Source organism: Erythranthe guttata, chromosome 4 (assembly GCF_056151865.1).
Source record: "Erythranthe guttata isolate IM_541 chromosome 4, IM_541, whole genome shotgun sequence".
NCBI lineage: Eukaryota > Viridiplantae > Streptophyta > Magnoliopsida > Lamiales > Phrymaceae > Erythranthe > Erythranthe guttata.
The window spans coordinates 2,750,140-2,776,481 of NC_142536.1; the positions used below are offsets into that span (position 1 = coordinate 2,750,140).

At 34.8% G+C, this 26,342-nt stretch overlaps 4 protein-coding genes and 1 long non-coding RNA gene across 5 annotated transcripts; 1 reads left to right on the top strand and 4 right to left on the bottom strand.

Annotated features, from left to right (window-relative positions):
• Window positions 1–6: 6 nt before the first annotated feature.
• LOC105950913 (chlorophyllase-1) lies at window positions 7–2,123 on the bottom strand. The gene is made up of 2 exons (XM_012974297.2): window positions 1,736–2,123; window positions 7–779 (listed from the first exon to the last, which is right to left on the bottom strand). Exons 1-2 carry the CDS (start codon window positions 1,997–1,999, stop codon window positions 111–113), a joined length of 933 nt encoding a protein of 310 aa, XP_012829751.1. The 5' UTR covers window positions 2,000–2,123; the 3' UTR covers window positions 7–110.
• Window positions 2,124–2,986: 863 nt separating this feature from the next.
• Window positions 2,987–6,459, top strand: LOC105950895 (zinc transporter ZTP29). Its single transcript, XM_012974273.2, has 12 exons — window positions 2,987–3,436; window positions 3,635–3,693; window positions 3,835–3,927; window positions 4,013–4,102; window positions 4,175–4,256; window positions 4,668–4,723; window positions 4,808–4,864; window positions 5,249–5,289; window positions 5,582–5,649; window positions 5,740–5,796; window positions 5,926–6,043; window positions 6,252–6,459. Exons 1-12 carry the CDS (start codon window positions 3,364–3,366, stop codon window positions 6,295–6,297), a joined length of 840 nt encoding a protein of 279 aa, XP_012829727.2. The 5' UTR covers window positions 2,987–3,363; the 3' UTR covers window positions 6,298–6,459.
• Window positions 6,460–8,929: 2,470 nt separating this feature from the next.
• LOC105957565 (uncharacterized) lies at window positions 8,930–15,848 on the bottom strand. The gene is made up of 2 exons (XM_012981501.2): window positions 15,112–15,848; window positions 8,930–9,579 (listed from the first exon to the last, which is right to left on the bottom strand). Exons 1-2 carry the CDS (start codon window positions 15,766–15,768, stop codon window positions 9,121–9,123), a joined length of 1,116 nt encoding a protein of 371 aa, XP_012836955.2. The 5' UTR covers window positions 15,769–15,848; the 3' UTR covers window positions 8,930–9,120.
• LOC148770909 (uncharacterized) lies at window positions 10,941–13,075 on the bottom strand. Its single transcript, XR_016030723.1, has 2 exons — window positions 12,179–13,075; window positions 10,941–11,238 (listed from the first exon to the last, which is right to left on the bottom strand). It is a non-coding gene; the product is annotated as an uncharacterized LOC148770909 (long non-coding RNA).
• A 5,052-nt stretch (window positions 15,849–20,900) lies between the features above and the next one.
• Window positions 20,901–26,085, bottom strand: OEP80 (outer envelope protein of 80 kDa). Its single transcript, XM_088816410.1, has 16 exons — window positions 25,256–26,085; window positions 24,663–24,756; window positions 24,460–24,542; window positions 24,277–24,371; window positions 24,115–24,184; window positions 23,742–23,835; window positions 23,551–23,635; window positions 23,404–23,439; window positions 22,999–23,152; window positions 22,779–22,919; window positions 22,548–22,618; window positions 22,380–22,458; window positions 22,174–22,289; window positions 21,928–22,075; window positions 21,508–21,577; window positions 20,901–21,346 (listed from the first exon to the last, which is right to left on the bottom strand). Exons 1-16 carry the CDS (start codon window positions 25,892–25,894, stop codon window positions 21,192–21,194), a joined length of 2,130 nt encoding a protein of 709 aa, XP_088672536.1. The 5' UTR covers window positions 25,895–26,085; the 3' UTR covers window positions 20,901–21,191.
• Between the last annotated feature and the right edge of the window lie 257 nt (window positions 26,086–26,342).

Here is a 26,342-nt window from a genome sequence, read left to right on the forward strand (position 1 = left end):
AACAAATTCCAAACTAAATAATCCCTTTAATAATAACAAATTATAAAAAAAAAAAAAAGAAAAAAAAGAAAAAAAAAAAAAAAACCAAACGATGCTATCAATTATTCTATTTATTCCTTGATATGAATAACAGGATCAAGAGTTATAGGAGCAATATCTGGTGCAGCCACAATATTTTCAAGATCTTCAAATCCACCACCCAAATAAGCATTGAGAAATGCTACCACAATCCCTCCAACACCTCTCCTCATCTTCTCTTTACTCCCCTTCCCACTCCTGCACACCAAACCCGCCAACCCCGTTTTCGAGTCGTTTAGAAAATCACAGTGCCCGTAATCCTTGGCAAGAAAATAGCAACAGGGGGGCCTGCTCTCGTTGAAGAATTCCGAGTGATTGAACCCGTTAGGGGCGAGCGGCGGGAAAACGTAATTATTAGTTCGGTTGCTCAATCCGGTGCCGATGACCCCAATTGGGATCGAGAGTTTGAAAGAGTGCGGCACGTAAGAGAGGATGTTGGGTTCGACCCAAGTGGGCGGTGTGGGGCCCGAGACTGGATCCAGCCCGAAAAGGGCCTTGAATTTGAGTGAGGTTGGCGCGTGGCCTAATGCGAGGGCGAATGCTATCTTGCCACCTCTGCTGTGGCCCATGATAGCGAGCTTGGAGAGATCTGGTTTGATATTGTCGGGGAGGGAATCTTGTAGGCCCGACGGTAGCCAGTTTGTGACTTTGGCGGCGATCTTGATTTCGTCGGTGAGGGATATGAGGAGGCAGTGGTAGAACTGCATGCATGGAGGTAATAATAACATGAGAGAGAGAGAGAGAGAGAGAGAGAGAGAGAGAGAGAGAGAGAGAGAGAGAGAGAGAGAGAGAGAGAGAGAGAGAGAGAGAGAGAGAGAGAGAGAGAGAGAGAGAGAGAGAGAGAGAGAGAGAGAGAGAGAGAGAGAGAGAGAGAGAGAGAGAGAGAGAGAGAGAGAGAGAGAGAGAGAGAGAGAGAGAGAGAGAGAGAGAGAGAGAGAGAGAGAGAGAGAGAGAGAGAGAGAGAGAGAGAGAGAGAGAGAGAGAGAGAGAGAGAGAGAGAGAGAGAGAGAGAGAGAGAGAGAGAGAGAGAGAGAGAGAGAGAGAGAGAGAGAGAGAGAGAGAGAGAGAGAGAGAGAGAGAGAGAGAGAGAGAGAGAGAGAGAGAGAGAGAGAGAGAGAGAGAGAGAGAGAGAGAGAGAGAGAGAGAGAGAGAGAGAGAGAGAGAGAGAGAGAGAGAGAGAGAGAGAGAGAGAGAGAGAGAGAGAGAGAGAGAGAGAGAGAGAGAGAGAGAGAGAGAGAGAGAGAGAGAGAGAGAGAGAGAGAGAGAGAGAGAGAGAGAGAGAGAGAGAGAGAGAGAGAGAGAGAGAGAGAGAGAGAGAGAGAGAGAGAGAGAGAGAGAGAGAGAGAGAGAGAGAGAGAGAGAGAGAGAGAGAGAGAGAGAGAGAGAGAGAGAGAGAGAGAGAGAGAGAGAGAGAGAGAGAGAGAGAGAGAGAGAGAGAGAGAGAGAGAGAGAGAGAGAGAGAGAGAGAGAGAGAGAGAGAGAGAGAGAGAGAGAGAGAGAGAGAGAGAGAGAGAGAGAGAGAGAGAGAGAGAGAGAGAGAGAGAGAGAGAGAGAGAGAGAGAGAGAGAGAGAGAGAGAGAGAGAGAGAGAGAGAGAGAGAGAGAGAGAGAGAGAGAGAGAGAGAGAGAGAGAGAGAGAGAGAGAGAGAGAGAGAGACCTGTGGGGCGACGACGATATATCCATGGGAAGAGATGTGCTGTAGAAGGTGGGAGTACCAAGTGGTTTGAGTGGAGTAACCATGGCAGAAGAGAAGCACAGGGTAACTGCCTTGTGCTTTAGGGGTCACAATAAGCAGCTCTGCGCCATTAGCATCTGATTTCTTCACTTTGATGGTTTTCACTTCTCCTCCTATTTTTCCTGCCATGAAAACTGATGGCATTTTAGCCATTGAATCCTGGTTTTCTGCTGCCACAGCTGCCATCTCTCTCTCTCTCTCTCTCTTGATTTGTGTGTGAAGAATTGATGAGCTAATATCATGGGATCTGTCTGTATATATATACGGTAAAAAATATATTAAATATCTTAGTTAGTGGGATTGAAATGAATATATACATAGAAAGTGGCATTTTAACGAAGTTTTTGGGATGGAATTCAAAACAAATTTGTGTCAAGTTTGGCAATATATGACTTGATAGATCAGTTGAATTGGACAAATAATAATAATAATAATATATATATTAATATATAATTAGATTAGATAAGCTAGGTCAAAAACGAGATGGTACTAAGTTTGACCTTCCTCCTGCTTTATGCTCTAATTTTCTCTTGTTTATTGGCTTAAGTTTGGCATTGTGCCTAAGCTTGTTTTGGACTATTTTGACATAAGCGTTGACTCCATGTTTTTGACATGTATATTTTTTATATTTACCCCCACATATATAATAATATAATGAAATTGGTCACTCAATTATATGAGTTTATTTTATGAGGCGCTGTTTCAAATATCAATTCTTTCTTACTTCAACATCGACAGTCAGTGTCGATTTATTGGGCATTTTCAACATCGCAATGTCGAAAGTACCCAATAATTCAGCACTTCGGTGTCGAAAATTGGAAGATGCAAATTTACTAAAAAAACTCAACTTTCGGCCCTTACGTGTCGACATATGAGAATTTCAATGTATATGTTTGTGTTGAAGATAAGGACGCCAATTCAAAGCCTGAATTAGATGAGGTGCCGAGCCTGTTTTGGTTCGAAACAGGAACCGTGGTCAGGTCTACCTACCATCTACTATTGTAGTAGAGGTCTAGGGTTCGAATCCTGCCCCCTTCTCTATTTTCTCAATTTTTAACAGGATTTTTTCTCAATTTTTAATAGGATTTGAATTTTTTTTTTAAAGAAAAAGAAAATGCCACGTGGCCAATTTCCATATTGTACTAGATTTTTGTTCTCTGAATTAAAGCAAATGCCCAATTAATTCAGTTTGGGCCTTAAGATCAATGCAGATTTTCTCGTGGTTCAAAAAGCCCGTTCACTATTGCCCAAATTCGGAGAATTTGCAGATGATAAGCAGCAGCATCAAACTGTTTACATAATCAGATAATACTTCAAAAATGCAGCACGAAAAATGCTGATGCAATTTATCATCTACTTCTTAAAAACATATTCGTTTCACATTTACAGATTCTTCCTTTGACAATATAAAAATGAATCGCCATTGTTGTTAGTCAATCCTTCAACTTATCAGTTCATAACAAGGGGATTTCGACAAAATTCTTTCTGACTTTTATTCCAGGATTTTGCGGAATCCAATTTGCTAGGGTTTTTCGTTTTTTGTTAATCAGATGGGTTTAATGGATTCTCAGGTTTTAGTTGCGCTTGCACTTTCACTAGTGGGTGGCTTGAGCACCTCTGTTGGTGAGTTTATATTTGAGCTTTTATTGTGCTGTAATTTGATTTCGATTCTTAGTTGTATTTGTTGTGTAATTATAATTTGTTTCTGGAATTTGTTGCCTGGATTTTATTTAGTGCTCCTATTTATTTTAAATCTTAAATGATTTGATTCGAATGATTTCTCTATTCAAGTGTGTGATTGCGCTGTGTTTTTGCAAACAGGGGCACTTTTTGTTGTCATGAACAAGGCTCCAGACTTGAAGATGCTTGGGCTTTTACAGGTAATCGAAACAGTTTGATAATGATGATGAGTCAATGACGGTATTGTTTATCGGAATATAGTTTTCGAGATTTTGATTGACTGTCTTTTCGGTAGTTTTCGAGTTCATTGGTGTAAATTTCGGGTGTTGTTCTTTGCAAAGGGTTTTGCTGCAGGGCTTATGTTGAGCATATCGTTCTTTGACTTGGCTCACAATGCCATAAATTCCATCGGCTTCTTGAAGGGGAATCTGTGGGTATGTCCTTGTAATTACCTCTGAATAAGTTCTCCGTTTTTTTCTAAGTGTATGTAATTTAATTTTGATTTTATCTACCTCTTAGTTCTTTGCAGGCGTAATTTTCTTTGCAATTATAGCTAATTTCATCCCTGAGCCAACGCTTGCACCGGTTTCCGATGGGAAGAAAGACAAGGTAATCGAATTAGCTAGTGGAAGTTGCAATATTGTCTAGGATGTATTATTAATAAAGTATGTTTTATGGCAGAAAAACGGGGATGAAGGGGGCAAGGATATCTTGAAAAAGCATCGTCGTCAAGTATTGTTCAGTGGAATCATCACTGCTGTAGGTCAGCCTCTTTATTTTTTATTTTATTTTTTCAGCTTCCTCGATGTCTTAATAATCTAAACATAGTTGCAATATTTTGTCTAAATTTTTTTGTTAAGATTTTTTGTGGATGATGATCTTGGCAAAATGATCGCCGCTGTATGATTTTGTTACTTGTTGGTTGTTGCTATTGACTGTAACACACACACACACACACAGACACACACACACACACACACACACACACACATGTATATACGTGTGTGTGTTTCTTCTTTCTCTTTCCATCGGATTAGTACTGAAATACAGTACGGAGATACTAGTTACATTTTACTAGCTACTAGAATGGTGATTCATATTCTCTCTGCTATTTATTTATTCATTCATATATCTCCGAGATTGAAATTCTTACATCTAGTTTCCCCCTTTTCAGGTATAAGTTTGCACAATTTTCCAGAGGGAATGGCAGTGTTCCTTGGATCGATGAAGGTAGTTTAAATATAGTTATTGCTTTGGAAACGACGTAAGTTATTTTGTTATTCACATCTCTCATTCTCTTTTCATATCTCTCAGGGTCTTCGTGTTGGTCTGAACTTGGCACTAGCTATCGCTTTGCATAACATCCCTGAGGTACGTAACTTCTTTATTTCTTATAATCAAGCTTGGGTTTAAGCCGGGCTTGATAGCTTATCGAACAAAAAACATAGTTTTCAAGATTGGTTCGTTATGTTATCGAACTGAGCTCAAAACGAGTTTTTAACGATCGATCTCCAATCGTGTATCGATTAGTTTGGCTAAAGATTTTAGGGTTTTCGGCCCTAAAATCAACTCTGTGTGGAGTCACTTGAAATGTTTCCGTAAACCCTTTCTTCAAATCCAAGTCGTTCTACACAAATGCAACCTAAAGATTCGGTATTAAGAGATGTCATTAAGATTATGCTGTCCATGGCATATAACCTATTACCTTTATTTCATGCTTATGAACTGAGATCTCGAGTTTTGGTTGGTTCACAGGGTGTTGCTGTTGCACTTCCCGTTTATTTTGCCACACAAAGGTACAAATTCTGAACGTTACCATTTTAGCAAATGCTTCCAATATCAATTTTATTTTTAACTCCATTTTAGACATGTTGAGGCCAATATATATATTAGCAATTCAAAATTGGTATGATCTTCTTGCGATCTACAATAATATGCGTCGGCAATTGATAGAACACGAAAAAGTTTGTAGAACAAAGAAACCTACATTCTTTTATATTTCCCAAACAAAAAGAACGGCTTATACATTCTTTTATCGAGTAATAATTTGCATTTATGACGTGCTGGTGTAATTGCATTTTGTCTCAGCAAATGGCAGGCATTCAAGCTAGCCACCCTTTCTGGTTTTGCTGAGCCCCTTGGCGTAATTATCGTAGGTCTGACCACTAAATTTTAAATTATAAATATAAAACCGTCAATATAATATTCTCTCCACATTTATTTCTTGCTGTCAATGATTTTTGCAGCTTACCTATTCCCCAGCAGCTTAAATCCTGAAATTCTCGAGGGGCTTTTAGGAGCAGGTTTTTCCTTTTCCTTTTTTTTTTCTCCCTCCGGCTGGCTTATTAGTTAATAAAAAACGAGAGAAGGCTATCTGATATTTAACATCCTTTTTTTTTTCTTCTAATAATGCATTTTTGCCTAATTCACAGTTGGTGGAGTGATGGCTTTTCTAACATTGCATGAAATGCTACCTCTGGCATTCGATTATGCGGGACAAAAGCAAGCTGTAAAAGCTGTATTCTTCGGCATGGCTTTCATGTCTGCCAGGTATAATTCTTCTCTTGCCAATATTCTCAAAGCAGTTTTTCTCGAGCTGCAGTTCTATTTAAAAAAAAAAAAAAAAAATCTTTTTTTTGGGTGAATGCCGGAGAATCGAAGGATTGATCTATTATTACCTGTTAATAAGTTATTAGCTTCTGATTTTCCTGAATTAAAATATTTATCTCTCTTTTTTTTTTTTTTTTTTATCTTGCAGCTTATATTTTCTTGAGATCAGTTTGCCAGCAGAAATCAGCTTGTAAAAACATTTAACACTTACACATTGCTTTTCTGGTTGGTCCCTATCTTCCTTGTTTCATTTTTTTACTGTTAATCTGTTATCAACTATGTATTCATATTACACAATTTCAGCTGGGAAAAATACAGGCCAAAAAAAAAATGTAATTAAAAAGTAAATGTTTTTACCTGACGGGTCGGGTCGAACTATAACCCATTGGGTCCATGTACCAACAATCCAAACTTTAAAAAATTGGCCCGCCGTTACATAATAACGGAACCGTCAAACTGAAGACCCGTTACGAGTTGAGAATTCCAATTCAATTGACCTAGTTAATTGACCACGCGCCAGTTTAATTCTTTTTTTTTTTAGTTTTAGAATTTAGATTTTTATCTCAAAATAGTATTTTATATATCACTTACCTCCCCTGTAGTTTGATCTTTGTGCACGACCCTCTTGTACTTTTAATATAGCACATGATTCATTTGTATTTTAATATAAGCACGAAACCCTCATGTTCTTTCAAAAACTTTCTGCGTGGTTATTTACCAAGTGGAATTTCACGGGGGATGATGTGCTTATATTGAAAGTATAAAGAGTCGTGTGCATAAAGTTAAAATTACATGGGTCATGTATTTATATTGAAACAATGGAGGGGTTAAGTGCTATTTATTATTAATATTAATTGTTTTTAGTGTAAATTGATAATATGACCAATATTATATTTATGGAGAGAGAGAGAGAGAGAGTTGGGTGAATATTTAATAAAGAGGGGGAAGAGGTTGTGGAAATTGCAGAATCATTGAATCAAGTGTGGTACATACGATCCTGGCAATGTTTTACTATTCATGAGTAGTATAATTTGACAAGACATCACATTAGTCCTTTTTGAATAATTATTCTCTGTTTTTTTCCTCTCAAGTCACAATTCATAACAACTGTTTGTTTGCAGACCCTCTCTCTCTCTCTCTCTCTCTCTCTCTCTCTCTCTCTCTCCACAAAGACAAAGATCATCCAATGTGGCTAAACAATATTCTAATGCTTTTCCCATTTTCTTTTTCCCATCTATCTTTCACTAATTCTCCAATGTAGTTAATCTAATTTGTAATATATTTATTCAAAAATAAAATTATTTAAATGTAAACTTCGACATGAATGACACAAAGTATAATAATCATACGAAATAAACCTCTCGCTAAACCACCTCGATTATGGAGTGTTTCTTCCAAAAATTTCACAAAACAATTTGCCACATTATCTACTATACCTTTGTTGGGCTACAAAACAACCCTAGCTTGCTACATTTGTCCGAAAAAAGTCGTAAACGAAAAACATGGTGAAATCCAACAAATCGACCGGAGGTAGGTTGCTATGAAATTCGAGTTTCATACAACATATATATTCGGTTTGTGTACGTAGAATATGATCATGTCAAAAAATTTTGTCAACACAACAATAAGAGACCCAAGCTTGTCATGCACATCCGATTTCCACGTCCTATAATTCTCTCAACTCTCGCTCTCCTCTTACTAGAATTTATCGCCTAACAAAATTTGTCTGACTGTGTGAAATCAATCGATACAGTTACCACAATTTACGTGCGCGAGAGATATGTAGAGCGGGGAGTCAAAATATACATTATAGGTTTTGGGCTTGAATTCTACACCCTCATTCACATTTCTCTAAATTGGATCATCAAATAACAATATAATATAAATAAATATTTTTTATTTATTTCCTGTACTATTATTATTATATGGAGATGATGATAATTATTACAATTGGAATCCATTTATTACCTTCATGTATTAGTAGTTGCATCCATCAATTAAACGGTTTTTGTTCAGTAGTCCAAATTAAAGGTGTCTGAATATGAATTTAATATGCATGCATGGTTTACACATCACAACAAAAAGCCTGTTACTTCATATTATTTATTATTATTCAGAATTCTCATCTCAGACTCTCATAATTAGGGTTTTGAGATTTTTTTACTTCGCAGCTCGCTTTCTTTTTTTATTTTATATTTCTATTTCCTTCAATCAATATTTTGAAAATCATTGTCAAATTATCAGCACATACTTTTTACGTGCTATTTTGTTTTTGTATTTACCAAAAAAATGTTTTTCTTTTTTATATATATTGTATATAACATGTCCTTAGGAGTTCAATGCTATATTTTTGACTAATTATGCCATTGGTTCATTATTGCCAAAAACGTTCCAAAACTTTTAAATAGTTACAAAAGTCCGAAACCGTTTCCGACAGATGTCATGGCGTTCTGGTTTACGAAACGTGGAAACGTGTATGTATAGAAGTTTCCGTGCATTATAGCCAGAAAGAGAATAGAGGTGAAACTAAAGAGATGAGTATATATAATTAGTACTGAGAAGAAAGAAGAATAATTTGGGTTTTCTAATTGTCAAAATAAAGGCTATGTAATCAATTAAAATAAAAAATTGTCTGGAGGAAGTAATGTATATATATATATATATATATATATATATATATATATATATATATATATATATATATATATATATATATATATATGCAATAAAAATTCAAACCCTAGCTAAATTAATTATCATTCCATTAAGTAGTTTCTTCTTTTAACTCCCTAACATGAAATAATCAATCTCGAATTAAACCAGAAAAAACAAAAACTAAGAACATGTAATTATAGAACCGAAGTACCATTTCATAAACATCAACAAAACATTAACCAACCAACCCTAGAAAATTAATTAACTACAACTTAATTACTAATTAATTATAAAAAAAAAGAGAGCTTTACCAAGATCTTAGGGGGGAAAAATCGCTCTTCTCTTTTAATTAAAACATCAATTCATACATATGATCGATGATTAACATGATCAAACTCATTATCCTGCTCAATCTCGGACGCGGGTTCTTCTTCGTCGTCGAAGCAATCGATCCCGTAAGCCGAATGGCCGCTCCCGAAGGCCTTAATATGGTCCTTGAGCGATCTCTTGTGTTTGAAATCCGATCCGCAAGTGCAGTACCACAGCTTGCCGCAGTTCTTCTCGTGCGTTCGCCAATCGCCCCTCACGGCGAATGCTTTGCCGCACTTCCTGCACAAGAACGGCTTTATGCCGTGCTTTCGTTTGTAGTGTGTTTGTAGGGTTCGGAAGTCTTTTAGTGGCTTTGCTCGCGGGTGGTCGATGTTATTCCTACACCCTGGTGCACAGCAGTAGCATGGAAGCCTCAGCATTGCTGTTGGCTGCGTGCCACGTAGTGATTCCGGGCCTTTTCTGTACTGTGATCCATGCCCCCACATATGCATCTGTTGTATGTATATGTATAAGTATATGTTATGTATGTATACTAAAATATGTGCATGGGTTTTTCAAGAAACATAGATTTTGTATATGGGTTTTTCGAGATGAGTTCTTATTGATCAATAAAACTAGGAAGAAACCTTAATCAAGAAACACACACATATATATATATATATATATATATATATATATATATATATATATATATATATATATATATATATATATATCAAGAAATACATATGCATCTGTATGTATATGTTATATACATTTCAAGAAACACAAACTATGTATATATATGGGTTTTTCGAGATGAATTCTTATTGGTCAATAAATTTAGGAAGAAACATAAATCAAGAAACACATATATGATATATGCATCTGTATGTATATGTCGTATATATTGCAAGAAACACAAATTATGGATATGGGGTTTTGGTAAGATGAATTCCTATTGGTCAATAAAAGTAGGGAAGAGGTCTGTGTTTAAGAGAGGTTGATATTTAGACTGCAATTTTAAGGTTGAGTGTTGCAGAATATAATAATGCAGACTGAGAAAAAAAACCTTTCATTTATTTACTTATTTATTAATGAATTTACTTTGAGGGTAAATGGTAATAATCTGGCTACCAGGAAGAACTAACAGGGGAAAATGTATCAGTTTTCACACATATGCCTATGTTTATAGTTACAAACTTCAAGGACAAAAGGCATATACATATGCATACACTACCAAAAAAAAGGGCTTTTGTGACGGGCGATTCAGTCACGAAATTGAAGAAAATCTGTCACAAAAGCCCTTTTATCACAAATTTGTGACCGAATTGTTCTGTCAGAAAAACCCTCGTCACAAAATAAATTTGTGACTGCTTTTTCTTGTCCGTCACAATGTTTATGACAGATGCGTCTGTCGCAATTAAAAAAACATTCGTCACAAATATGTAATCTAGGGTCTCCAAGTATTGTGACGTATTTCGTCACAAACCTTTTTATTGGTCATTAATGTGTCACAAATCACTGAGAATTTACATCACTTGTCCGTGACAGACACCGTCACAAAAAAACGTCCGTCACAAATATTCTATCAGGAACATCGGTCACAAATAATTCATTCAAAACCTCCGTCACAAAATTCTGTCACAAGTATCCCGTCACAAATATGTTACAAATATTTAATTATCTTTTGGTCACAATTCCATCACTGGTTATTGATTCAGGAAGTTTCGCTATTCGCTATTCAAAGCTATTTTAGTTTTTTTATATCTGTTATACAAATATTTGAAAACTTCATTCAACTTCAAAATTCTTGATAATCAACACACAATCTACTACAAAACAAAACTAACAAAAAGTAGAAGATACCAAGTAAATTCTCACAGAAAATTCTTAGAAGACCAAATTTACATATCATTCCACAATAGTCAAAACATATAATACATAGACCGAAAGAACACTCGAATGAGTTTTGCATTAAAATTGAAGGAAGCCACCTAATTTTTCAATTCGATACAAGTTAAAAAAGATATTTCGTCTGTAACAATGTTCGAGATCAATATCCTTCTCAGTTACGTGCTCGAGCTTGTTGATGCAGAAAGCTGGTTTCGATCAGACTGTTGCTGCATTGAGCCCTCAAATTTGAACTCGAACAAAATTTACACGAGACCCTGCGAGCAAAGAAATTTATTTAACAATCAGTAAATTCCAATGTGCAGTTCCTCTATACTTACTGATGTGTAATCTATCACAATAGGAAACAAAAGTACTCTTGTCGTCCACGATTATGCATGAGCCATGCAGAGTTTGTGATGAGTTCTTGGTGCTATTGCCATTTGAAAAACAAGAAATGCATCTTGCATCAATATTATTCAGAGGAAACATTACGATTAACCCCCAAAATCGTAAGCACTAGGTAAGGAACGGGCAAAATACAAAGATCCGACCACTAAGATCTTCAATCTAGCTCTTTACTAACAAAAAAATCCGAAAAAAAAGACAAACTTTTATGCAAAATCATATTTGTCTGAACACTAGAAGCAAACCTGCAATCTTAACTTTTCAAGGACTTGTATGGACAAAGTTTTATTGAAACATTCATTTCAACTTAGTAAAAGATTAAATCTAATTTGAAAACGTGCAGTAGTATAACACCTTCGGCACATTAGTCTAGAAGCAATTGAATAATATTTGGATAGGGCATTGATATCTCAAGATCATTAGAAGAGAAAAATAAAAATTCTGCTAAATGTAAAAGCTCAACTCAAGGCGATGACTAAAACCAACCTTAAAAGCAAATCTCACTACTTAGATGGAAAAAAGTCCTAGACTGCTAAAGGCACAATACCTAAGAGTTAATTAGACCTTGAAAACACTATTAAAAAAAATAAAAGTAGTGCGACCTCTAACAACTACAGAAGATAAAAATACGTTAATCTCGAACAATAATTGTTTATATACAGCCTAAATGCAGATCTGGGGAATTAGTTATAACATTTCAATATACATTTGCATCCAAAACTCAGAATTCCTGTAGACACAGATATGTAGTAAAGTAAAAAATTAGAAACTACCCACTTAAATTGCCGGTGGAAGAAATTAGATAAGTACCTAAAATCACTGATGCCGTTGTTGCTATAGATGGTAGAAACCACCGATGCTAGTAGAGAGCTATGGGCCTAATCGCAAAATCGCTGGTGGTCGGTCGGTGCGCCATGCCCAATCACAATAATTGATTCCCAGTCTACCGCCGTCGATGGTTTCATGTTTGAAACGGAGTTGGAGTTTAAAAAAAAAAACCGTAAATCCAGAAACCCTAACCTTTTCACCGGGTGTTTTGTTGATGTTTTCTGGTGCTTGTTGACAGTGTCCACGGTATTAATTTATGGTAGTGGGAGCGTGGAGTCAAATGTCAAAAACACCCTCTGACCGGCTGAAACCGATGAACCCGAAAACCGGTCAATGACCCGGGTTTTCATACAAAACGTTGAGTCGGAGGCTGTTGGTGGCCGGATTTGGCCAGAGTTCGTCTCGGGTGGCCGGATCTGGGTGGAGTAGGCCGTGGGTTGCCGGAATTTGACGGATCTGGCCGTGGTTTGCCGGAATCCGACGGATTTGGTCGTTTGCTGCCGAACAGATGTGTGGCTGAATATGGATGGAGAAAAAAGGTGAATAAGAAGAAAACAAATTAGATAAGGAAGAGATAGAGAGGGAAGAAGAAAAAGAAATAGAAGTAACAATTAATTGTGAGTAAAAGAGAGGGGATAGGTGCTGAATTTCTTGGGAAAGAAACAGAAGATGAAGGGAAGGAGAAGCCAGCCGCAATGACGAGAGAAAAATTTAGAGAGAAGAAAAGGGCATAAAAAATATTAAAAAAAAAAATGGGTGTGGTGAATAAAATAAAGGTAAGAGTCTATAAAAAAAATAATAAAGGGAAAGAAAGTGTGAAGATTAAAAAAAATGTATATAAATTATAATTTTAAATATTAAAATTTATAATATAATTAAAAATTTAAAAAACTAAAACAACCGGGTTGAATCGGTCCAATCGTAACCCGAATACTTATCCCGTTTTGTGTATTCTGACAACATTAATTATTATATAATATACTACAAATCAAAGTACAATTTAATTAATTTAAGCTTGATAATTTAATTTAATTTAATTTAATTGTAGGCTTCATTTTTTAATTAATCAAGTTTTTTTTTCAAAATATTAACATATAATTGAAACAATGCATTTTTTATTATTTATTTTTAGGGTAAATTATGAAAATCCCCTTAAAAAATACAATATGTTACACATGTAAGTTAATTAATCGATGAAGTTACTTATTAACAAAAATGGATCAAATTTCAAAATTGTGTATCTTACAAACTTGGTTATTTATGACTAGATTTGAGCGAACCTTCATAGAATTAGTAGTGGGTGGCCGGATTTAGTCATGAGTGGTTGAAGGATTGTCGGATATGATCATGGGTAATCGAATAGGAGTGGCCGATTGCCGCATTTGAAGAATAAAAAATGGAAAATATAGAGTATAAGCAATAAATAATTAGTAGTGGTCGTCCGGTTCTATAGTCGGTCCGGTTCTAAAAGTATTGCTCCGAATTGTTGTGTTCCTAGATTATTTTAAGTGTTTTTTTTTTATCACATGGGCCTAGCCAATAAATAATTAAAAAAATATCTTAATAGTTAAAGGTTGAAGTATTGTCCTAGTGCATTACAGAAATAAAGAGGAATAGTATGAATTTTGAACAATATCTAAAATATATTTACAATATTAGCATTGGAATAGTTCATATTTGTTATATTATTATGTTTTTTAATATATTATAATCAGTTTTAGTCACCATTAAATTATTTTACAAAGATCAAAATAAGTATAAATGATTAATAAATCAAAATCAAAATGTAATTATTTTTTATCAATAAATATATGTGTCAAATTTGTGACCAGGATATCAAAAGTGATGAATTAATGACGAAACTTAAAATGTGACAGATTCGTTACTGAATTACATGTGACGGATTTGTGATTGAATAAATATAGTGACAGATAAATGACAAAATTTAAAATATGACAGATTTATGACGGAGTTGTGTATGACAGATGTGTGACGGCGATGAAGTAACGATGGATCAATGACGAATCGTGACATGAGACGGATTTACGACTGAAATTTATGTGACAAATTTGTGATGGAAACGGGATTGTGACGAATTGGTGACCAATACTAGTCAAACTGTTGCTTCTTTAAAAATATTATGACCGATTTGTGACCACACTATTTTTCGTCATAAAATATGTCACTGATTTGTGACAAAACTAATTTCTGTCAAACAAGATGTGACTGAAATGTGACAAAAGTTTGGTTGTCACAAAATTCGTCGCAAAATTGGTCACGTACTCGTCACAATCAATTGCAGAGTTTTTGTAATGAAAGCAGTCACAAATTTGACACTAATTCGATCACTAATTGTGACAGATTTAGTGTGTCACAAGTTTTCCGTTACAAAAGCCATGTTTTTTGGTAGTGATATGTTTGTGTATATATATATATATATATATATATATATATATATATATATATATATATATATATATATATATATAGCTGTGTGCTGTTCAGTCAAATAAAGTGTGTGACTGGTCAGGTTTTCTGAGAGATGGACCAGGTGGATTTATGCAGATCCCCAAAACCCACTCCCCAAAACTATATTCATGCATTATTAATTATTATTATTATTATTATTATTATTATTAATTAAATACAAAAACATCTATAGTGAAAGGAGAAAAAAAAAATTATTGTAAGAAGAATGGAATTAAAAAAAGCTTTAATGAAAAGAAAAAAAAAACCTAAGGACCCATATAATCATTTCATCCAATCAATCCAACAAAGTGAAGGGTTAAAATTAATCCAAGAAAAGATTAAAAAGGCAAAAACAAATAAAGAAGAAAAGAAGAAAAACATAAAGGTGAAAATTAAAGCAAGAGGTTTTAATTACAATAACACATAAATTGATTGATGATATATACCTGCATGTTGTTGTATCTGTTGAAGGTCTTAAAGCAAAGCGGGCAGGAAAACTGGGTCGGGCCGATCAGAATCTGGGCCGGAGTTGGGATCCAATACTGCCCTTTGTTCATTGGGCTCGCCGTCGTCGAACAATACACTGCGTTGTTCGCCGCAACCGTAACTTCTTCTTCTTCTCCTTCTTCTTCTTCCTTGTTATTATTATTATTATTATTATTATTATTTACCAGCTGAGTTTGGTCCGAGTCGTGAGTGAAGCTGCAATGGGTGCTGGATAACCCTAAATTTAGGGTTACTGATAAACTTCCGTTGTCTTCTTCTTCTTCTTGATCTTCTTCCATGGCGGTAGTGGTGGTAGTGCAGGACGGTGGTTGATCTTGACGGCGGTTGTGATGGGACGGGCTGAGGCTGAGGAGCGGGAGGGCCTCCCTCAGCGGCGGCGATGGCGGCGGTGAAGGCGGCGGGGGATTGTAGCAGTAGTACTGGTGGTGTGCGGTGGTGTTGAAGTTGAAATTAGTGGAGTAGAAGTTGATGAAGTTGTAGGGGTGGTGAGATAATGGTGTGGTGGAGGAGGAGGAAGAAGAGGGGTTGAGGTAGAAACAGCTGGCATTGCCATTGCCATTGTTGTTGAAGTAATTGGAGTAGTACGGATCAGTCATGATGAGAGAGAAAGCTAGAGAGAGATGAAATTGGGTGGGGTTTTTTAGAGAGAGAAAGTGTGGATTGTATGAATGAATGAATGAATGAATGAATGAATATAGAGGCCAGATGGAGGGATGATGTGTCCTAAAAAGTTGGCGATGTTATATAAATTTATCACTGGCTAACCCCACCCAATTTATATATGTATATGTAGATAGATATATAGATATAGGGGTGGTTAAAAAGTTTTTTTTTTTTTTTTAAACAGATTATTACAATGGGAGGGTATTCTTGCCCTATTGATGATAAAGCAAAACCAAAACCTAACTGAATACAGAAAAAAGTAGAGACAATATATCACTTGTGAAATGTGACTACACACACAGACAGAGAGAGAGAGAGAGAGAGAGAGAGAGAGAGAGAGAGAGTTAATAAACAAGAATGGTGGGATTAGTGAGAGAGAAATTAATTAGTCTTGGGAATTTGGAAAACCAAGAAGCCCCTTTTTAAACAGTGACCAAAAAAAAAGTGAGATAAAATAAAGTTGTAGTAGTACTTCACCTAATATCTAATGAATATATAATTTAATTACAAATCCATAAAAAAAATTATTATAAAATTATATATATATATATAATATATATATATATATATATATATATATATATATATATATATATATATATATATATTAATTAAACCATGGCGATCGAGAACGAAGGGGCCAAGAAATGGACAGGAAATTAGGGTTGGCTCGCTGTTGTCTCCCCCTCACCCATTCAAGTTTCAACCACTTCAAACATATCATGCATACATATATACATATATATACAGTGTGTATATATATAACGTAGAGATAGATAGATAGATACAAAAGACAATAATATATATATATATATATAAAAGATTTGTTGGGGAAAACAAAAAAAAAATAGTAAGGAAGAAAAAAAGAGAGGATGCCGGCAATTGCATAGATATAGATGAGAAATGGTCGGGTTTTAGCACTGTACGAACATTGTTTAGAAACACACACACACTACACACACTGTTCCTTACTACAATACTTACACACACACTGCATTATATTTCAGTACACACTGTTCACATTCATTAGTCTTTCTTTTACATGTACATCAAACTTACTGTTCAACCGTCACCCCCCACCCCCCATCTCTCTCTCTCTCTCTCTCTCTCTCTCTCCATCTATACTTACATGTGTAGTATGTATGTATATTAAATATTTGTGGAAATTGAAATGAGTTGGAACACTGAAATAGGAGTAAGAAATTAAAGAGCGAGGCCCCATTTATAAGTTACGTGCATTAATACTATGTGGTGTAGTTACTATCATGCAGCTACTTACATCCTCATTGTTTTTTTATTTCATTTCCTTTCCTTTAATTTAATTTAATTTATATCACCCAACCAAGTACTTCTATCACTGTATACAGTATATATGTTCTGATTCACGTACAAATGGAGTTAATTTACCGAAACAATAAAAATTATGCTCGATATATACTTCAGAAGCTAATTATTTAATTATTTGAGTTTTCAATCCTCATAAAATTATATATTAAAACCTATTATATACATGTAATTAATAGCATACATAACCTAGCCAGCTTATATATAACTGAAGCTTTGTTAGAATTTTATCCTTTTTTTATATATAAATTAGCCTGTAAACTAAGACTTTTGTTATGAATTATCCCAAAACTAAATATTTTGCCTGCAGAAAAAGAAATATATATATATTATAAGATCTTTTCTTCAATGCATGTAATAAATAAAATAAAAGTGGTCAAAAAAACAGTTGTGAACTGTTCAATATTAGTGATGATCCGATCCTCAAGTGGTGCTATACTAAGCAGACTATATATACACACAGATATACATACACATTTATATCTGTGTATAAATATAGAGTTAACTGTATACTTCACAAATACATGTATGTATATATATATATATATATATATATATATATATATATATATATATATATATATATATATATATATATATATATATATATATATATATATATACTAACTTGTATATACAGATATAATATAGGCAGTATATATAGATAAAATATCCGAAAAGAATTGTCTTATGGACAAAAAGAGCTGTAGCTTCAAACATCCCATCAAAAATTCAAATCAAACAGAGAAATATTTCATTCAAACAGTTGTATGTATGTATATATGATGAATATATTCGAGGCTACACCAAAGAGTAGTCCAATTGTGGACTCAGTATTTGACTTTTTTCATAGTCATATCAATTGTCTTTTCATTTTTTTGGAGCATGCATGAAATATAACACCTATTTAATTTCAGAAAGCATCTTCTTAATATTATTATTGAATTTGAGTAAATTATTGCAAGATAAATAAAATTGGATATTGCATGCGTATTGTATTTTACTTAATCAGGGTAAATTAATATACACTTGGTGGTTGTTTAATTTGCAAGATCAAAAACAATCCTTGAATGAGGCCAGAGATGAATTGAAAATGAAATCTTTATTGGTTCTACCTCCTTTCGTTTATGAAGAGATTTTTTTTTTCTCGAAGAATCAGAACAAGATAGGTTCGGATCTCCTGCGGGAATGATTTGGAAGATCCAAATTAAATTAAATATAATGGTATTTAGCTAGCATAATGAAGGCGGTCAATCAGTATAGACTGATCCGAAATTTGATTCAAATCTATTATAGTACCTATAGGTACATAAGAAACGTGTTGAATCGATACTTTTTTAATGAATAGATCCGATTGCAACTTCGAATGTGGAATTCAAAGCAGCTCATCAACATTGATGTTTTTGCAAGATAAACTTTCAATTCCAACTACAAAATATCTCAGCTATTTCTTTTTGAATGTTGTTTAAGATAGATGCACAATAATAATTCAGGAAACTACAAATAATCTTGAGTTTAAGGAGGAAAATCCTTATTTTACAAAATTATATTAAGTATTTCAAGAAAATATATATTTTACAGACAAAGGGATGAAAAGATTAATTGTAAGAATTAATATTGGCCTTAGCTCCATCTTCATCCTTAACAAAATCAGCCATTGCATTTCATTAATCAGTCGTCATTAATTAATTTATTTGATATATATATATATATATATATATATATATATATATATATATATATATATATATATATATATATATATATATATATATATATAGTCTGACAAATTGTACTTAGTTTTAATTAATCGAAATTAATTGTTAGAAAATATTTTATTTTATTTTCACAAAAACATAATAAAAAAGTATCTACTAGGGTGGACCACAGGGTTTACCTACCATGGATATATAACAGTTAGGAACTTAAATCCCATTACATTTAATGACACTTAAAACATTTTTGGCACAGTTAAATTAATTAATTAATTAAAAAAAACAGCAGAGACAGAGTTATGTGGGGATTGAGGCCAAAAGTGGTGTTTGCTATATTCAATTTTATTAATTTTTAGATTTCCACAGTGGCGCACATTCTCAATGCATGGCTTTTGCATTTGTTGGGACTCATTTATTAATCATTTTCTTTTCTATATAGTATTTATTTATTTATTTATTTATGCATGTTCTATTAAGACAAAACAATTGAAATATGTGAATATTGTCAATTAATTAATTACTCATACGTACGTTACACATTCTGCAAAATAATAAATTTTACAAAAAATAAAATATATTTTTTACTTTTATATTTATAAATATATATTATAAGATATGATCATTTGAGCATTTCAAGACTGCACGAGAGGGTGTAGTGTGAAAATTACATTCTCCACCATTGTTTAGAGAGAAATATGTTTGTTGTTCCGACTAATTTGACCTCTGTTTGTCCAAACTTTGTCGTTAGATTTACAAGCATCACTGTCCTCATATATATGATTCCTAGACACTCATCATAATTAATTCTATTATTATTTTAATTTTCACATTTTTTTTCAATACCATAATGACTAGTTTTCTTACAATATGGTTCTTTATTTAATGCTAACATTGCATAAAAATAAATTTGTTTCTTTCTAGTTTGTTTTCTTCCAAACTACTATTATTCTCTTTCAACATGTCAATACATAATTCCAATTCATTCACTTCTAATAATGGGATTGCCGCTTAAAGGTGAGATAACTTTTTTTTTTCTAAAGATCATCTAATTGAATTTTGGTACCATTTAAAGTCGCTGGAGCTTTTTAATCGGGTTATTGGGGCGATGAAGTCTAAAACTTAAATATGCATGAATATACGCACTCAGTAGCACATAGAGCTTACTTAGACCGAGTATTATCTACTCCATAGAGAAGTATACAATATATACAGTGGAGACAACAAGGAGGGCTTAGTTACGAGCTTAAACAGAGAATTATACAAACATTAACAATATACGGTGAATAGTATAAGGAAAGTCAGTTATGTTCAGTGGTCATATTCTATCGAATAATTACCTATTCACAATCACCTCTTCCTCAAATCATGTAGCTAATCAAAGTGAGCCAACGACTACAGTTCATATCCTCCAAAGATGCATTTACAAACGCGGATTTGCTTTCCCAACGACTGTTATATGTGAATTTATGTGCCTTTGTCCTATGCAGATATTTTTATATATTTTCAATCGTCCAATTTATATTCATACTCAAATTTAGAAATAATAGAATAATTAGAGCACCGCTACCCTTTATTTAATGGGCAAGGGAGTATTATGTTTAGGTTGGCACCTTGCGTTTATGGCTATACGCTGATAATGACACGTGTTGTGTAGAACTGTACTAAATTCTTAGTAGGGGCTAAACTGTAATGGGGCAATGGTCCTTCCAGAATAAATTTTCATTTCAATTAATTTTAATTCTAAATACTATCATATGGTATTATGCGCTAGTATATATATATTTATTCAAATTCAAAGTTTAATAGCAAGAAGCACAGTGGTCCATTTGTAAAGAGAAATGGTCCATTTGGAAAGAGTAGTGGTCCGTTTTGTAACAAAGTAAAGCGATACTTCGCAAATACCATTTCCAGATTGTTTGGGCCGAATACATCACCCCCAACAGTAAAGTAAAAAATAACAGTATCCGAAAGTGTGATAACTTAATTCTGAGTATATATTTAAAAAATTAAAAAAAATGGATATTTTTTTTGAAAAGGAATTATTCTTACACAGACAAGTCACACTAGATTTCTGAGATGTAAGAATGATTTGGTAATTACATTCACCATAAAGAGTGCAAGCTGAAGATGCCATTATTCCAACATCTTTTGAGTCAAGTAATAAAAGTTTAATATCAAAATTGATAATTTAGATTATCTTCCCTGAGACTAACAAAAAGATACTACTACTAAAGGAACAACAAAAAGGGTTTTGAAAAAAAGAATTGATAAAATAAGAAATAAATTATGTACAAAAATTAGTTCCGTGGCCCAATTCCAAAATGAAACCTACCTGTTCGTTGATCATTGAACGCATATTCGAGTCTTAGTGGGCCCAAAGGAGAGTCGACCCGAATACCAAGCCCATACCCGTATCCACTTCCAGCCTTGTTTCTTGCCCCAGCCGGATCACCTAATAGAAATACATATCGTGATACACAGACTTGTTCCAAAATTAAGTTAGCCATTCACTTATTACTCTACATTGAGTTGGTTTTTTCTCTCCTTTTTCTTTTTCTTTTTGGTGGGGGTGGGGTGGGGGTGGGGGTGTTACAAATAGAAAATGGGAAAAACCTGGAACTGTTGGGCCTGATCCAAGATCTGTTCCGTAATCGGCAAATACAGCCCCTGATAATGAGCCTCTCTGCAAAACAGGGAACAAAGATTTCATAATATGTTCGATAACAGATTGTTAAACTTGCATCAATCATTTTGGCTCTGCTTGGTTCATGGATTTTGAAATGAGGAAGATGGAAAAACCTGCTATCGTTTTAAGTGTATTTTTCCTCACTTTTTTTTTCTTTTCTAGGAAAACGTATTTTCCTGTTTTTAGTCAGAAAATATTTTCACATTCTTCCTAAATCGTTTTACCTAATATTTGACCTGGTCGTTTCATCTTTTTACCTTGATCCAAACAGAGCCTTTGCTCTGGGCCAGGTCAAAAGTGCACACAAAATCTTACTACAAAAAAAAAGTATAAAGCTGACAACTTACCACTGGGAATGAAATTTCTCCACTACCAACAACATAAGAACGACCCGATCCAACTGTCCCTTCTTCATAGCCTCTCACGCTGTTGGTCCCACCAATCGGAAATGCTTCGTGCGGGGGGAATTTACCAGCCATGTGTCCACCAGACAAGCTGTGTTTTTTTTTTATTAAAAAAAAAACGAACCATGATCATCATAATTGAAAATCCTAGCCTTCAAAAATTTATCAATATATTTTCCTATAGCTTACCAAAAATGAAAGCTTGCAGGTCCCAGGGAAAAACTCTGCCTAGCACGAGCATTCACTCTGTTGAAAACTAGCCATTCAGGAGAGACGGGGATTCCCTGATCCATGTTGAAGACAAACTGGGATTTGCAAATTAAAAAAAAAAAGTTAATAGACAGGTAACAGTTCCAAATTAACAAAATTCTCAATGCAAATGGAAGGCGACTAACCATAGAGGAACCTGGTTCGCCAGAGCCGGTATATACAGTCTCAAGTTTAGCAAGTAACATATCATCGTTATTCTTTCCACTGCAGCAAAATTAAAAGTGACATATTATGACCCGAATTGAAGTATACTATAGTCTTAGACCCTTAGCTCTGAAAGCTAGGGTACAAACCTTGCAGTAAGAGGACTACCAAAGAAGTCCCTTATGATAGAACTTCCCTTTTCATCATGAGCACCAGCACGCTGCAGTGAATAATCAGATAATCTTAAGCAAGATGGACCATATAGCAATGTTAAATCAGAAGAAAGTCGAAAAAGGCTTGCGATGTTTTTTTGAAGATACACACATGAAGAGAAATACATGTGAAATCAAACCATAGTACCGCAGATTCTTAAAACGTACATGATAAACAAGTCCAGCAGTTCCGTTCCACTTTGGCCTCAATGGCCTACTAAAATCGATTCCAGCTGTTATTCGTCCAATTGTAAGGGCGTTTTGATGGTTTTCATTTCCATGCACAAGGTTTCCCGGCGTTCTTGAATTCTGATAAGAGTTTTAGCAATTAAAAAATATGTAGTTTTTACTATAGAACACAACTAAAATATCAGTAGCCATTACTTACCTGAATCATGATTGATCTAGATGTCCTCTTATCATCTCCTTCAATCCAAGGATCAGTGTAGTTTATCCTAAATATTGAATCAATTTGGCCCCTCTCTAAAGACAGGTTCAGTTTTTGGTTTCGTCCGAAAAGGTTTTTATGATGTACTGCAATGCTGCAGAAAAATATGCGCGAAAACTTTTCTTGATAAATAATAAGAACCTAAGGCAATCAAGCTGCAGTAACAAAGATGTGTTCCATAAAACTAAAATTACTAGTATACCATCATTACCATATAGACAAATAAACAGCATAATGCATGCACAAGAACGAAAAACATAGTAATCTACTATCATCAGAATATCCTTACAAACGTAAAGTACGAGAAAATTTTCACCAAGAAACTGCTCAATGCTACTCAATTACCTCCCAATTAATCCAGGTAAAGGCCCACTTGTTATTCTGCAAAGAGAACATCAATAATTAGATAACTATAGTACATGTTAACTATAATCAGAATAAACTACACCTAAGAAATGCTACCACAAAGATGTAATTTGACATTTTACATACCCACTTGATATGCCACCCCCTCCAGAAATTCCACCTCCACGTTTGCGTTCAACAACATTCATTGTCAAATCAACCTTGCCAGTGTCTGGAACATTGCAGAAATTTCATTAACCATGCAAATGGACAATGCATTTAAAATTTAAAAGAAGATTCAATAATTCCTGAAAAATAAAGCAGCCAAAGGCATTTACCACCAGCCGGCTGAGGAATAACACTAACGTCATCCATAACACCCATTGCCAACACAGTATCAACATCTCTTTTTCCCTGAATCATACTGTAGACCTACATAAGACAAAATATACAATCGAATTTATAATGTAATCAGATATTATCTTCTAATAGCACATAAGTGTAATCTATTTCTCATTCAAGACAGCGTCACTTTCTTTTAATCAACTTGTAATGTCATGAGCCATACATCATCTAAATTTATGCATTTTTTAGTTATTATGGTGTACTGGCTTCAACTTGACTTTAAATAATATTTTGATCACGCATTCAATAAACACTGAACGTAATATCTCGAAGTACTTTCCTAATATTTCATCAGAAACGTAATACCTGTCCCTTTTTGGTCGTAAGTTGCCTGAGTATAGTTTCCGGCCTAGTTTTCCCGACCGTTGGCTCCCCACTTCAGATAAACAAAAATAGCATAAATAATGAGATTATATAGTACCAAATGTTTCTACTTGATTTGAAAATATCCAGAAAACAATTACATACGTCTTATCAAGGAAACGTATGGACACGTTATTGACCTCTGCTTCTGAAACTTGTAGTTTCACCATACCACCAGATAGAATATCCACACCTGAAACCTGATAGTGCGATACAGTAAGGAGGAAGTTGAAACAGAGTAGGGGGTGGAGAAATATCTTACAGTTTTCAATATGTAAAAAAACTAACCATTCCAAAAAGACCTCGTTCCATGTACCAACCATTAATTGAGCTTATTACTTCATCTAGACGCCTGATGTTAACTACTTTTCCTGAATAACTTGGCGCAACAATTAGGAAGATCTAACATCAGAAACCTTGAAATGTGGAGAGGCCAATAATTTCATGGTTTTATAGGTATACATTGCAAGTAAAAGTAGAAGAAAACGCACCATATCCATCACGAAATGCATCCTCTATAAACTTTGACGGAAGAACATTAGCTCCTTCACACACCAATCCTTGAAACTCTTGGTTCGGTTCTACCTGTTGACAAAATATGTTGATACAAATAAAGCATCACAATCATAGAATGGGAAACTTATTGCATAAATGTCCACGGATGGATTGATGAAGTGACATCAACTAATATACGCAAAATCAGCCTTTTTGTTCACGTGCATTTCCATATATAAAGAATTTTTCAGTTTCAGTTTGTGGCATTACATTTTACTTACAAATCAATAGTTAAAGACACCTAATAACAAAGCATATATAGATGTTGATATATTTTTCACATTCAAAATCACCAACTGATTACTTTGTTTACAGAGCATATGATACTAATTACACCATTGAAAACCCCTCATGATATGATTTGGCAGCACATAAACTACATCATGGATACGAATCAACCACTACCACTATCCCATGGATTAACTACTAACTGAAAAGCAAAAGCCCAGATATACATAGACAGAGGTGCATACTGAGAGAAGCAGATCCAATGAATTGAACATGCATTTCTGAAAGACCAAAAAAATACCTGAAAAATCAACCGAATGCCGTCCCTAGTGTCGACTGCTACAGGCATACAAGACATGAAATAGCCACTAGCGATAATCCTGTGAACATCTTCCTGCACCTCGCGCACGGTGAGAGCAGAATTGGCGCGTGAAGCTTTTAAAGCATTCAAGGCCTCGCCTTCCAAGTCCTTCCTCTCGAGCTCCTCGCCATCTTTGTTCCTCACAAAGACTTCGCTGATCAGAACCCTCTCTTCCTCCGCTGCTCGACCACTACCCACATTCTTCGACTGAGTCACTGAACCGGAGTCGTCACCCTTGAGCTGAACCGCTAAGCCCGAGTCGTCTCCGGTTTTAGATTGGGCCGGCGCCGGCCCAGTCTCAGTGTCGGATAAAACCAACGAAGCGGAGCAGAAGAGCGGGGATTTCTTCGATACTTTATTGCGATGGAAAAACGACTGGTTCCTAACGATGTGGGAGAAGAAACTGATGCGCTGAAGATCGAAACCGAAATTGAAATTGAAATTGAAAGGCAATTTGGCGAATTTGTTCCCCGGCGTGAGTTGGAGAGAAGGAAAGGGGGATTTGAGTTGGTGCGGTGAGGAGAAGGCAGGGATTTTGATGGAGGAGGAGATGAACCGAACGTCGTCGTTCTGAGGCATCGTCCGCCGGTGAAGCTCCCTACTCCTAGGGTTTTGCGGTGGTTTTCTCAGTTTCCACGGTGGTAGTGTTGCAAACTACACACAGTAGCTTCTCTCCGTTCGCAATTTCTCCGGTGCGTGTAATCGGGCCCCCTTCGATAGAAATTGGTGCTTAGATTGTTTCGTGATTTACATAGAGGCCCATATTCTTTGATAGGCTTTAGCAAAATAAACAATTCTATGCCCATTTTCGAATTTCGACACAATAAAATTCTATTTTATAATAAGTAATATATTTTATCCCAAATTCCAAAATTATGTTTCTGATTTTCTCTATTTTGGTTTTTTTGTCCGAATATGTAAAACAAGATAGAGTGTAGAAGATAGTGTATGTACTATTAATTGTGACTGTGCTAAAAAACTATTACTTAATCTATTCATGGAGAAAATTCTCATATTGAGCATTCTC

Coding starts and splice junctions, on each gene's coding strand:
- LOC105950895 (XM_012974273.2), top strand. CDS start 3,364: ATGGGTTTAATGGATTCTCAGGTTTTAGTTGCGCTTGCACTTTCACTA. Junction 4,865..5,248: donor CTTTGCATAACATCCCTGAG/GTACGTAACTTC, acceptor GTTGGTTCACAG/GGTGTTGCTGTTGCACTTCC. Junction 5,290..5,581: donor GTTTATTTTGCCACACAAAG/GTACAAATTCTG, acceptor ATTTTGTCTCAG/CAAATGGCAGGCATTCAAGC.
- LOC105957565 (XM_012981501.2), bottom strand. CDS start 15,768: ATGACTGATCCGTACTACTCCAATTACTTCAACAACAATGGCAATGGC. Junction 9,580..15,111: donor ACAGATACAACAACATGCAG/GTATATATCATC, acceptor TACATACAACAG/ATGCATATGTGGGGGCATGG.
- LOC105950913 (XM_012974297.2), bottom strand. CDS start 1,999: ATGGCAGCTGTGGCAGCAGAAAACCAGGATTCAATGGCTAAAATGCCA. Junction 780..1,735: donor ATATCGTCGTCGCCCCACAG/GTCTCTCTCTCT, acceptor CCATGCATGCAG/TTCTACCACTGCCTCCTCAT.
- OEP80 (XM_088816410.1), bottom strand. CDS start 25,894: ATGCCTCAGAACGACGACGTTCGGTTCATCTCCTCCTCCATCAAAATC. Junction 22,920..22,998: donor CTAGATCAATCATGATTCAG/GTAAGTAATGGC, acceptor AACTCTTATCAG/AATTCAAGAACGCCGGGAAA. Junction 21,347..21,507: donor ATCAGGCCCAACAGTTCCAG/GTTTTTCCCATT, acceptor TATTTCTATTAG/GTGATCCGGCTGGGGCAAGA.